Source organism: Lacerta agilis, chromosome 2, assembly GCF_009819535.1.
Source record: "Lacerta agilis isolate rLacAgi1 chromosome 2, rLacAgi1.pri, whole genome shotgun sequence".
Taxonomy (NCBI): Eukaryota; Metazoa; Chordata; class Lepidosauria; order Squamata; family Lacertidae; genus Lacerta; species Lacerta agilis.
Window position 1 is genome coordinate 115,324,689 of NC_046313.1, and position 14,008 is coordinate 115,338,696.

General features: G+C 48.5%; 1 protein-coding gene across 1 annotated transcript in view; it reads right to left on the reverse strand.

The window, feature by feature from the left end:
• LOC117042848 overlaps positions 1-9,361 on the reverse strand; it is a 60,942-nt gene extending 51,581 nt beyond the window's left edge. The window contains exons 1-3 of the mRNA XM_033142508.1: positions 9,097-9,361; positions 5,847-6,122; positions 3,600-3,884 (exon numbers count right to left, since the gene is read on the reverse strand). Of these exons, the coding sequence (XP_032998399.1) occupies positions 3,600-3,884; positions 5,847-6,122; positions 9,097-9,355 (820 nt within the window). The 5' untranslated portion in view covers positions 9,356-9,361. The remainder of the gene's footprint in view (positions 1-3,599; positions 3,885-5,846; positions 6,123-9,096) is intronic.
• Between the last annotated feature and the right edge of the window lie 4,647 nt (positions 9,362-14,008).

Sequence of the window (14,008 nt, forward strand, 5' to 3'; positions counted from 1 at the left end):
GTGACCTCTGACCTAGGGTTGCCATACGTATTGGAAATCCCAGACATGTCCTCTTTTGGGGAGGTCTACATGCCCATCCGGGGGGGATTTTTACACTTTTAAGCTAATGTCCAGGTTTTTTTGGGGGGGGTTGTATGTACGTGGGCGACCTGGTCTCTGTCTTTCTCTCGGGCAGCTCTGGTTCTGTTTTGGGGGGCCGAGCTCAACAACCTTTTGGGCTATCGTGCAAATAAAAGGGGCTATCATGCAAATAAAAGCAACCTTTTGGGCTATCATGCAAATAAAAGCTCAACAGCATGGCAACCCTAGGAACGCGGGTGGCACTGTGGGTTATACCACAGAGCCTAGGGCCTGCTGATCAGAAGGTCGGCGGTTCGAATCCCCACAACGGGGTGAGCTCCCGTTGCTCAGTCCTAGCTCCTGCCCACCTACCCTGTTTCTCCCAAAATAAGACATAGCCATAAAATAAGCCATAGCAGGATTTCTATGCATTTGTGAAATATAAGCCGTTCCCCAAAAATAAGCCATACCCCGAAAATAAGCCATAGTGACGTGGTACCTCCCATTAAAACAGCCTGGAGAGGCGTGGCTATGCAGCGTACCAATGCGACACAGTTAAAATAAGACATCCCCTGAAAATAAGCCATACTGTGTTTTGTTGAGCGAAAAAAAATATAAGACGGTGTCTTATTTTAGGAGAAACACGGTAGCAGTTCAAAAGCACGTCAAAGTGCAAGTAGATAAATAGGTACCGCTCCGGCAGGAAGGTAAATGGCGTTTCCATGCACTGCTCTGGTTCGCCAGAAGCGGCTTTGTCATGCTGGCCACATGACCCAGAAGCTGTAGGCCGGCTCCCTCGGCCAGTAAAGCGAGATGATCGCAGCAACCCTGGAGTCGGCCACAACTGGACCTAATGCTCAGGGGTCCCTTTACCTTTTTATGGCAACCCTACTGTGACCACCGTATCACAGACAGTTAGCACTTAGTGGCTCTTATAAATCTCCAGGGCGAACCTGATGACTGAACCCTTGCCCACACTGGCACCTGCGGCCGCCAATATATTCATGTAACAACTAAAGTGTTTCCCCACTCTGTTTAAAAAATAACAACATGCTGTTTCAAAGGAGAAAGGAGCCACTCACTTGACGTTTTTTCGTAGGCCGCTTCCTTTCGTGCTTTCTCTACAGAAACAGAGTAAGAATATCAGAACGGGGAAAGGGTGGAGCGTGAGAGGTGGGGAGTTCCAAATTTTGGCATTGCACAGGGCGCTGCCGAAATTTGACATTCCACTGCTGCTAGTCACATGTGGCTGGTGGGCAGAAACTGGCTAAGCAACCAGTGGGGTGTACATTACTGCTTCCTCTCTGCCCCCCCCATCACTTGCCCCAACAAGAGATTGCAAGCAAGGCCTACAAGCAGAAAACAAACAAACAAACAAACAAACAGGAAGGGACAAGCAGGAAGCCCAACCCTGCTGCTTGTTTTCTCTCTCCCCACTTCAAAAAAATATCATTTGGAGTGGAATCGGGCATACCCTTGTTGCTCCAGCAGCTGTTTTGCACTGCACTGCAAGAAGGAGCTCGTTCTTGACCAATGGCTCCGACTGCCTCCGAGACTCCAAGGAAGACCTTCATAGGTGCCATACAAGTTTAATTCCTGTTCCCGGTCTCCATTGGCTGGCAAGGTATCTCTCTTTAATGTTATATGAATTGTTGAAAATGTGTTATGCCCATGGCTGCCATTTTTTTTTCCTGGTGCGCACAGTGCTTTCACAACATTTGAAATGTCCCCACTGTTTGAGAAGGGCTGGAAACCACAGCTGTAGATTGCTACCATCACAGATCTACAGGACACACTGCGACTCGATCGCCAACAAATATACCGTGGACTCAAGTGTGCATGCACATGAAAGCTCATACCAAGAACAAACTTAGTTGGTCTCTAAGGTGCTACTGGAAGGAATTTTTTATTTTATTTTGTTTTGACTATGGCAGACCAGCACGTCTACCTAACTGTAGCTGCAAATGAAACATTTTAAATGTGTTGTAAAGTGCAATATATAAATGTGACACAGATGGCGACGGCGAGCTACGCCAAATTCAATGCGTTTCTCCAAAACGTTTTTTTTTTAAAGCATTATCACAGCGTTTTTTTATACGTGTGTAGATTCCAGCTTAGTATCCATGTGAAAATTTGGGCTAGAGGTCGGGGATGGAGAATATTTGTTTCCTTGCCAATGTTGCTGGAATTTGGGTCCCAGTAGCCAGCATGGCTAACTGTCAGGGATGGAGAGAATTGTGGTCGGTCCATATCGGAGTCTGGAGGGCCACAATTTCTCCACTGTTGGTCTATATCAGGGGTTGTCAACCTGGTCCCTACCGCCCACTAGTGGGCGTTTCAGGATTCTAGGTGGGTGGTAGGGGGTTGTACAACACAAGCTGAATTCTCCTTCCATCGCGCACTGGTGGGCAGTAAGGAGATTTTACCATCAAGAAAGATGGTAAAATTAGTGGGCAGTTGGTATAAAAAGGTTGACTGCCCCTGGTCTAGATGACAGGTACTTGCCAGCCCCTTGGCATTTTGGAACCATTGTTACGTTATGTAACCCACATGAATCCTGCTTCCCAAACATACTAGAATAGGAAGTAGGACGGGGGGGGGGGGAGAGAACGGTTAGGTACCTTTGGGTACTTTCTGGTTGGTGTTCCACAGGGGATTTATGGGGTAGCGGGAACTTGTGAAGGAACTGTCAAGGCTTTGCCATCAGCACGTTCTCACCCAGGACAGACAAAACACAGCCAATCCATCCAGTGTTTACTTACTGAGGACAAGGAAGATCATAGTAGCAAGCACCACAGCCGCTGCCAACACAGCAGCCACAGCAGCCAAGTACTTCAAAACGATTCCTAGAATGGCTAAAGAATTGGCTAAAAGGAAAAAAAGATATCTCTGTTTGGAAACCAGTGGCAGCTCCCCAAGGCCTCATCCAGACATCCCACAATCTTTTTTTTTTTTTTTTTTTAGGAGAGATGCTGCATACCAAATCTGAGACCTCCCATGCGCAAAGCAATGTGCTATGGCAGTGCTCTCTAGAATGCCCTCCCCACTAAGGCAACCCATCGCTCACCATTAGATGGCTTCAGAGAAGACCAGAAGCGCCTATGATTAGGAGTGGCATTCGGCAACTTCATGGAACACCACATAATTAATCAATAAAGCTGGTAAGATTTCTCACATCCCAGAGAGGGTCCCTCTCCTTCCAATGATTACTCTTCAAACTCCGCTCTTTGAACACCACGCCCTCCCCACTTCCCTGAACCTTAATCACATCTCCTTCTCTGCACCCCAAAGTATGGACAGCGTCACATGGAGTATTAGCCTATGATAGTGCTGCTGGAGTCCCTCGTTCAACTCTGGGTGGACGTTCTCCTCCTAGAATCCAGCAAAGAAGGCCATCCGAGGTTGGATGGTCACCTGTCATGGATGCCTTAGCTGAGATTCCTGCATTGCAGGGGTGGATTTGATGACCCTTGGGGTCCCTTCCAACTCTATTATGATTCTCTGATTCCTCCTCCTGCCCCTCTCCTGTCGTTTCTCACCAGGCTCCTCCCAGGCCAAGACCAGAGGCTTTGTTAGGCTGACATGCTCTATGTGGCAATAATAGCGGTTCCTGTCCTGGGGGTCCACGTCAATGCTGAGCCAAGCGTGGTAGGTCCCGTTGGAATTGGGAGCGACGTCCCTGCGGAAAGTGGCATGCTCCATGACCTCCCCGTCCTTCCTCCAGGTGGTGTTAACCTCTCTGGGGTAGAAGCCATAGGCCTGGCAGATGAGGGACTCCTGGCTGTCTGGAAGGACCTGCCGCGTCACCTTCCCCACTGGGAGCTCTGCCAAAAACAAAGGAACCTCTCCAGTAGCTGGCAGGATGGATGGTGCAGTTCACGTGGTCATCCAGTGCCATCCTGACCTGGAATTCGATTACTGATGCCTTCAACATCCCCAAGAGATGACAAGGTCAGAAGAGAGAGATTATCAGCGTCTCTTGTGTTTCGTCAGACTTAAAAATCCCTGTCCTCCACAAATATGCTTAGTAGTGAATATCATCAATAGATGAATTGACCCATGGCTCAAGCTGATTATGTCCCCATACCTGTCCCCATAGATGCTCCACTGTGAAACAAAAAACCAAAGTTGCCGATTTTTAAAAGAAATTATTCAGACGAACTCCATGGTTCTCCCTGCTACAGGTCTCTGATACCCAAAGCAATCTGAAGCTGCTGTGTGGCAGTTGCAGAGTCTGAAGGCCCCCCACTTCCCCACAGTTGTCCAAGTCCAGGGTTTTTCACAAGCAATCTGAGACTGCGCCTCCACGAAGCTAACTTCTCCTCTGCCCTCTTCATGCCTCTCCTGCTTCTTTGAGACCAGGGAGGAGGGGAGCTGGTTGCAGCTGGAGGGTGAGACTCCCTGGATTCTTCAGCAGCCTGCCTCGCTTCTGTCTCCTGGCCTCCCTCCTTTCCAGCCTCTGCTTCTTCCTCTGATTCTGGACTGCTCTCTGCCACAGACTCTCCCAGCTCACTATGCCCTGTTACCTCTTCAGATTCTGACACTTCCCAGTCTTCTCCCTCTTCTCCCTTTGACAATTCATCATTGTCCTACCACCACTCCCTAAGCTCTGAGCCTTCTTCCCTTGAGGGTTCCTCAGCTGGTTCCTCCCACCATTCCTCTGCATCCAACCAGCCCATGATACCCACACACCCGAAATCTCTCAAATGTCTCATTTATTTTTACCAACCACACCCGCATTTTTATACTTTTGACACACAGTCCAAAGACCACTTCAGCTCCCTGAGTTGCTCATGGGTCAATGTGTCCCTCTGTCCCAAAATTATCAGCCACCCCATTCTAGGCAAATTTGGACTTGTTTTCGATTTAAAAAAAAACAAAACCATCAACAACCACACACTGTAGCCTGAAGTGACCCACTCCCAGACTTCCTTCCTGCACAAAACAAAGTTTTGGTCTGAAATATGATGAGGGTGGGTGGAGAAATAAGTAGTGAAATCACCACCCCACCCTCCAACAAGAAAGGAGATTCAGACTCAACATCAGGAATAACTTTCATGAAGATAAATTCAACAGTGTAAATAAGTTTTGACGGATGTAATATTGGAATACTGAATGGCTTAGTTCATGTAAAATATGCAGGGATTTACGGTATGCAAAATGAACCAAGGAAAGAGATGAAGGGAAGTCATTGATGTTTTAAGGTTGTCTGAATGAATATTCTAAAATGTAAAACAGAAAAATTTAATAAAAATTATACATATACAGTATTACCTTGGTTCCCAAACAGAAAGCGTTCCGTGAGTCTGTTCGACTCCTGGAACCGTTCATAAACCAAGGTGTGGCTTCCGATTGGCTGCAGGAGCTTCCTACAGCCAATCCGAAGCCACGGAAGCTGCACCAAACATTTGGCTTCCACAAATTGTTCAAAAATCAGAACACTCAACTCAACTTGATCATTCAGGAACCGAAACATGAGTTTCAAGGCGTTCAGCAACCAAGGTACGACTGTATATTAAAAAAAGGGAATAGCTTTCTGGCAGCAAGAGCAGTTCAACAGTGGAACAGACTCCTCTGGAAGGTGGTGGGTTCTCCTTCCTTGGAGGTTTCTAAGCAGAGGTTGGATGGCCCTCTGTCATGAGTGCTTTAGCTGAGATACCTGCGTTGCAGGGGGTTGGGCTAGATGACTCCTGAGGGTCCTTTCCGACTGTACAACTCCACAATTCTACGATTTGATGCCTTAGCCCTCCTCCCCACTCCCATTCCTCCCCACCCACCCATTTCACCTGTCCTCAGCAGAGTTCCATTCCCGTAGTCCAGGTATCTCTGCAGCCACTCAATGCATTCCTCCTCCAGGTAGGCCTTCCGGTACTGGATCTTGGCCAACTCTGCATGCCACTTCCTCTTCATCACTTGGGCCTCTCTGTCAGCTGCCTTCCAGATGAGGGTCTCCTTCTCAAAACTGAGGAAGTCCCTCCCGTCGTAGCCATACCGGTAATACCCTTGTTGGCCCCCGTCTGGGCTCAGCTCACAGCCGTACATGAGCTGCAGAGTGTGAAAGCCTGAAAGAGACCCCCAAGAGGTCAACTGAGGGGGGGGGGCAACACCAGAGCAAGAGCAAGCCTCAGGTTTGAGAAAATTCTGAGGAAACATTAGGAAGAACTTTCTGACTGGAAGAGCTATTCGAGAAGGTAGTGGAGTCTCCTGCATTGGAGGATTTTAAACAGAGGTTGGTTGACCACCTGTCAGGGTCTCTTTAGCTGTGATTCCTGTATTGCAGGGAGCTGGACAAGAGAACCCTCGGGGTCATCTACAATTCTATGATTCTTTTGTTGTTCAGTCGTGTCCGACTCTTTGTGACCCCATGGACCAGAGCACACCAGGCACCCCTATCCTCCACTGCCTCCCGCAGTTTGGCCAAACTCATGCTAGTCGCTTTGAGAACACTGTCCAATCATCTCATCCTCTGTCGTCCCCTTCTCCTTGTGCCCTCCATCTTTCCCAACATCAGGGTCTTTTCTAGGGAGTCTTCTCTTCTCATGAGGTGGCAGCCTAAACCCAACAATAACTGTCTCATCATCCCTCCAGTTCTCTCTCCGATAGATTCTCCCCAACAGTCGGTGGGGTGGGATTTGTCCTTCTATCAATCTCAAGCAGGACTCAATTGAAGACACATCCCTCCCTTTGCAGGTTTGGGTGAAGGGCAGTTTAGACATCCCCCCTTGCTTTATATACCTGAAGGAAAGTCTCCACCCCCCCCATCATTCAGCCCAGACACTGAGGTCGAGCTCCAAGGGCCTTCTGGCGGTTCCCTCCCTGCGAGAAGTGAGGTTACAGGGAACCAGACAGACAGGGCCTTCTCAGTGGTGGCACCCGCCCTCCCACCAGATATCAAGGAAATAGACAACTATCTGACTATCAAGACATCTGAAGGCAGCCCTGTTTAGGGAAGTTTTTAATGTTTGATGTTTTATCGTGTTTTTAATATTCTGTTGGGAGCCGCCCAGAGTGGCTGGGGAAACCCAGCCAGATGGGCAGGGGGGAAAGTTGTTGTTGTTGTTGTTGTTGTTGTTGTTGTTGTTGTTGTTGTTAAAATGCTTCTTCCACATCTCCCCACCCACTCTTAACATGCCCTTTACCTTCCTGCCACAGTGATACCTATTTATCTACTTGCACTTGTGTGCTTTCGAACTGCTAGGTTGGCAGGAAATGGGACAGAGCAACGGGAGCTCACCACAGCGCCACCTGCATCCCTTAACAACAACAACAACAACAATAATACTAAACAAGGCACACATACCCTTCAGCTACAGGTAGGTAGCCGTGTTGGTCTGCCATAGTCAAAACAAAATAAAATAAAAAATTCCTTCCAGTAGCACCTTACAGACCAACTAAGTTTGTTCTTGGTATGAGCTTTCGTGTGCATGCACGAAAATGTATCTGAAGAAGTGTGCATGCACACAAAAGCTCATACCAAGAACAAACTTAGTTGGTCTCTAAGGTGCTACTGGAAGGATTTTTTTTATTTTATTTTGTTATACCCTTCAGCCTTACTGATGTGGTCCAAAGGAAAGCAGAGCAGGATGTTTGGCACCAGCTTGGCTGCAGGTGTTGCCAGCAGGAGTCATACAAGGCAACATCCAACTGCCTTAGGGACTCCGCTCTGGATTTGTGTGCTCCTTAGCCTTTTCTTCTCCTGCAGCTATCCCACAAGGCAGTGGAGGTTTAGGATCAGGATTCTCCTTGTCCTAGATGGGCTCCCTTCCCAGGCGGATGAGCCCCACCTGCCCCTCACTTCCCTCTACGGCAGGGGGAGGCAACCTAAGGCCCGGGGGCCGGATGCGACCTAATCGCCTTCTAAATCCGGCCCGTGGATGGTCCGGGAATCAGCGTGTTTTTACATGAGTAGAATGTGTGTTTTTATTTAAAATGCATCTCTCTGGGTTATTTGTGGGGCATAGGAATTCTTTATTTTCTTTTTTTCAAAATATAGTCTGGCCCACCACATGGCCTGAGGGACGGTGGACCGGCCCACGGCTGAAAAAAGGTTGCATGTGCAAAAAATGCCTTTTTGACTGCTGGACCCACTCTTGGTCTCGTCAACCCACCGGAGCCTGTCTTCGCATGCAGGGGACATCTCTAACTCACGGAGGTTTTGAGACCCATCGGCTCCCCGCCAGTGCTGTCAAGTATCCTGTTTTCCCCGGGATTCTCCCTTATTTCAAGCAGTTTCCCGCTGCTCTCCGTTATTTTTTATTTCCCTTAAATTTCCCGTTTTTAATGGAAGCAGCTCCTCCCCTGCTGGCCAGGGACTGGTTGGGAAGACCTCGCCTACTTGGAGAGAAAAGCCTCAGCCCTCAAAGCAAGTGGGAGCCGTTTCCCGTGCTTAAAGGGGGGTGTATTTCTCCCCCTGCATCAGCCCCTATCCGTTGCCGTTGAGCCCCTCAGCCAGCCAATAGGGTTAGCTGGTGGGCGGAGCCTGGCTGCCTTTGAGCAGCTGCTGCTTCCTGTCCTGTTTTGATGGGATCAGACAAGAAGACGATGGGGCTCCATCACCCGGAGCATATGGCTGCCCTCCTCTTTGCTGGCTGCCCTCCTCTTTGCTCCGCTCCGAGCCTGAGCCCGCTTGGAGTTGACATTGCTGCTCCGCCCACTTTTGCTTCTGGCTCCGCCCACCACTGACATGTGACTGTCCCCGGGATAGGTGAGACTGCTGATCCCTTATTTTCAAAACAGAAACTTGACAGCTATGCTCCCCGCACCTGCTTTAGCCTCCAGGTCAAAGCCGTTCCCAGGATTGTAGCTGCTGTCACAGGCTGACAGCTTCTAGGAGCCCACAGGTGAGATCTGAGTACAGGTGGGGCCTAGAGATGGACAAACTACCCCGGAAGGAGCAGGACCGGCAGGGAGAGAGAGAGAAGCTTATCCCTGATTAGGTATCACCCTTTCTCCCTCCTCAAGTCACTATCTCCTGCCCCTGGAAGGGACAAAAGTGGCAGAGAGAGAAATGGAGCTCCCTTCCTGCCCTCCACTCACCTTTGCTCTGGTTGTATTGATCCTGTAGGTCCAGCAGGTACTGGCTAAATTTTATATCCAGCTTGATGAATTCCTCATTGCTCTTTTCCCAGTACTGAGCATTGTCCTTCTCTGCTTTCAACATCCAGGAAACTTGGTGCACAGACTTCTCGGTTTCGCTGTCATACTTAACAATGGGCTGGTCGTCCACGTACCCCACAACAATGAACGGGGGCAGCCCCTGGCCGGGCTCAGACACCCCCGTGCATAAGTAGCGCATGGAGTGACTGGAGCAGCCTAAAAAGGACACAGAGAGGGGGCGGGGGCAAAGCTCCATATATTTATTTGCCATCGTATTCTATTTTATTTGCCGAAGCACAAAGAAAATGAAGCGGAGAAATGCTTGAAAAATCGGGCAAGTATGCAGTTAAATGTATCAATTTTTTCTAGGGCTTTTCTTTTTCATCTTCTTTGTAACATGGTGGATTTGATTTAAATCACGATTTAAATCAGTAAGACTTGATTTTAATCATTTTTTTTTTTTACAGAAGGACTCATTCTTGCTGGTATAATCTTAATATTTACAATCAGATGAAGGTTTCCTTTTTGGAATAATAAATTTTCAGAGTAGTATTTTACAGTTATATCGAAAATTACTGATTTGGTTATACTATTAGAAATACATAGACAGATAATTATGAAATAATTGTGAGGTTTAATAAGTTAACTGCTTATACTTGGACAACTTTTCTGCTGTACTTTATTGGAAGGAGAAAAAAAATCATTTCCTTAATAACAATTTAAGCAATTTATTTAACTAAAACAATAACATTATAGCATATGTATCCATGTTTGTTAACTGATGTGGTTAAACAATTTTTTTAAAAAAACACACACACTTAAGACTGAATTTTAGCACACATGAAAAAATTAAAACAAATCCTAATTTCCTTATGAATAGCTTTTGGACTATACAGTCACACCTCGGGTTACGGCCGCTTCAGGTTGCGCAATTTCAGGTTGCGCAAGGCACCGAACCCGGAAGTAACGGAACGGATTAGTTCTGGGTTTTGGCGCTCGCGCATGCGCAACACCACTAAATCGCACTTTGCGCATGCGCAGAAATGCCAAATTGCAGCACTGCGTGATACGAACGCTGCGGGTTGCGGACGTGCCTCTGTCATGGATTACGTCCTCAACCCGAGCATCCACTGTAATGTAACTTACCGGTAAATAGAAAACTATATTTAGAAATATTTTTCCTCCAAAAGCATTTTATTTTAAAAATCTGATTTAAATAAAAGAAATCCGACTTAATTTTTTAAAATCCGATTTTAAAAAATAATATTTTTTTTTTTTACATTTATCCACCCTGGTTTGTAATAACTAATACCTAATAACAAATATTCTAAAAGCTTCAGTGAGTTCATCAATAGCCATCTCAAAGTATTACCAACCAAGCCTAAGCCATTTATATTTTCTTGCAACTTGTTCCTCCAGCATATGATTTTTAAATGCCAAAGTTTCAACAAAATGATCACAATTTTGTCTACCCTCTCCGACTGGGATCATATTAGCAAGTTTACAAACAATGCAGGCTAACGTCCCAATATTTAGTCAGCTAATTAGCGAGATGTGAGGATCAGATTTTATTCCACTATAAGCAATGATTATATGGGCTGCGCTCGGTCAGTAAAGGACCATCATCTCCCCATCACTTGTGGGTGAGGCATCTAGTTACAGGTAGGTTAGCTGTGTTGGTCTGCCATAGTTGAAACATCTTTCATACTGCTAAACAAAAAAGCTAATGAGCCCATGGGTTTGTCCTCTTCTGATTTCAACGTCTTTAGTAACACCAATCCAAAGCTTCCTTATAAAAATATCTATTTATTTATTTACAATGATTTTAATCACCACCACAACAAAAAACTTAGTTGCTTTTATTGGGTTTTATTGGCCACAACGACCAGGCTGCCCCCTCCACTTGCTTTGGTCCTGCTTTGGGGGTTCCCACTGGGACATCTGGGGGGGTGGCGGCGCGCGGAGACCACATTTCTGGACTATGATGAGTCCCCGCTGGCTTGATCTCTCCATTTCATCTCAGACTCGCTTTTTGGGGGGGCGAGGTCTCCAGAACAACAGGGAGTAGTATCTCCTTCAGATGAGAATATCAGGAGGAGGAAGGAGAGACTAGTATGCGGAAACAGACTAGGAAGCGGACTGAATTCGGATTAGGCGGCGGGCAACCCCTCTTTTTATTGCCCACCCACATTCTGCCCATCCCGATTTGAAGCAGCCCCCCAACAGGAAGGCGGCGGCAGCCCCCGCCAGGAGCAAGAGCGGTCCCCACCGAGAGTGGAGCAGCGGCAACAGCCCCATCGGGCTCCAGCCTCGCCCCACGCAAAGCCCCCTCCTGCCAAGAGGAGGAAGCCCCCACCCGCCCCCACAATCCGGAGCAAGAGGCGAGATGGGCGGGGCCGAAATGGATATTCTTTCCCAATGGGAAAGGAGACCGGGAGCTGCGGTGGGAAAGTGAAACTGAAAGTTCTCAGCGTTTGCGGGGGAGGGCAGGGGAAAGTCAGGCCAGGAGGGGGGTCCACGCCGTGGGTGGGCAATGATGCAGCCTTATTTTGGATAGAGAGGCAGCAGGCAGGCAGAGGGGACTCCGGGTATCGCCACAGGTCGCTCCCGTGCAGCGCTTGTTTCTTTTTACTACTTTTCGTGGGGTTCCTCCTCCCCTCCCCCCGTATTGTACTCTGTGAACCTCTCTGAGATCATATGATGGAATGGCAGTATATAAATCAAATAAACAAAGACAACATCTTAAAAAGCAAAGACATCACCTTGCCGACAAAGGTCCGTATAGTTAAAGCAATGGTTTTCCCAGTAGTAATGTATGGAAGTGAGAGCTGGACCATCAAGAAGGCTGATCGCTGAAGAATTGATGCTTTTGAATTATGGTGCTGGAGGAGACTCTTGAGAGTCCCATGGACTGCAAGAAGATCAAACCTATCCATTCTCAAAGAAATCGGCCCTGAGTGCTCACTAGAAGGACAGATCCTGAAGTTGAGGCTCCAGTACTTTGGCCACCTCATGAGAAGAGAAGACTCCCTGGAAAAGACCCTGATGTTGGGAAAGATGGAGGGCACAAGCAGAAGGGGACGACAGAGGATGAGATGGTTGGACAGTGTTCTCGAAGCTACTAACATGAGTTTGGCCAAACTGCGGGAGGCAGTGAAGGATAGGCGTGCCTGGCGTGCTCTGGTCCTTGGGGTCACGAAGAGTCAGACACGACTGAACGACTGAACAACAACAAAAATCAAATAAACAAAATAACTGAAAAAGCGAAGCTTCGCCCTATTTGTCAGCACACCCTATATTTGTCGCCTCTCTCTCCATGGGCATAGCCAAGAGGGGGGACGAGGGAGAAGCAGCTCTCCCGCCCCCCAAGAAATCAAGAAAGATAAAGGACCCCTGACAGTTAAGTCCAGTTGCGAACGACTCTGGGGTTGCGGCGCTCATCTCACTTTAATGGCCGAGGGAGCCGACGTTTGGCCGCAGACAGTTTTTCCGGGTCATGTGGCCAGCATGACTAAGCCGCTTCTGGCGAAACCAGAGCAGCGCACGGAAACGCCGTTTACCTTCCCGCCGGAGCGGTAGCTATTTATCTACTTGCACTTGGACGTGCTTTCGAACTGCTAGGTTGGCAGGAGCTGGGACCGAGCGACGGGATTCGAACCGCCGACTTTCTGATCGGCAAGCCCTAGGCTCAATGATTTAGACCACAGCACCACCCACGTGTCCCATAAGAAATCAATAAAAATCAATAAAAATCCATAGTAAACTGAGGTTCTGCCCCCCTCCAATAATAGATCTGCCCCCCCAAAAAAATCCTGCCTACACTCAGGTCTTTCTCCGCATCCTGCCTTTTGTGATCCTCCACTACCCCCTGCTGGCTGTTTTCTCCCCTCCACCCACCCACCCCATTCTGCTTCTTCTCTGACAGATAGAGATCTCCTGAGGGACTCTATACAGTATAGGCTGGAAGGTGTGGATGGTTGCAAGTTACCCCCAATCCCTGTTATAAGAAAAATTCCTCTTAATGCCCTTATGGGGTATCTAGACCAGTGTTTTTCAACCACTGTTCCGCGGCACACTAGTGTGCCGCAAGATGTTGCCTGGTGTGCCGTGGGAAAAATTGTGTTTATTTGATTCCTATTCAAGAGAATTACTTTATATATAGTCAATATAGGCACAGAGTTAAATTTTTTAACATTTTCTAATGGTGGTGTGCCTCGTGATTTTTTTCATAAAACAAGTGTGCCCTTGCCCAAAAAAGGTTGAAAAACACTGATCTAGAGCCCGTCTAGAGTCCCTCAGGAGCAGGGCCGCCTTAAGCATATCAGGCACCCTGGTGCGGCCAGCGAACTCTCGCCCCCGTGCTCCGCCGGGCAACCGGATGGCGCGGTGCGGCCGGGCAGCTTGCGCTCCTCTGGGCAGCTTGAGGGCGCGATGCAGCCGGGCAGCCCGAGGGCGCAGTGCGGCCGGCCGGCTCACGTTCCTGTGCTCTGCCGGGCAGCCGGAGTGCACGGCGCGGCCGGCCAGCTCCTGCGCTCCAGAGGGTGCTGCCGGCGGGCGCTGCCAGCGGGGCTGGGGGGCAGAGGCGCCCTCCAGGCCGTTGCGCCAGTAGGCCCAATGGTTAAGACGGCCCTGCTCAGGAGATCTCTATCGGTCGGAGAGGAAGCAGAGGCCAAGCAGAGTATATTGAAAGCAAAGCGGCTAGTAAGCCTGATGTTTATTCAAGGAAATAACTTATTGGGAGCCAATGTAGGTCTTTCAGGACCGGCGCAATATGGTCTCGGCAGCCACTCCCAGTCACCAGTCTAGCTGCCGCATTCTTGATTAGTTGTAGTTTCCGGGTCACCTTCAAAGG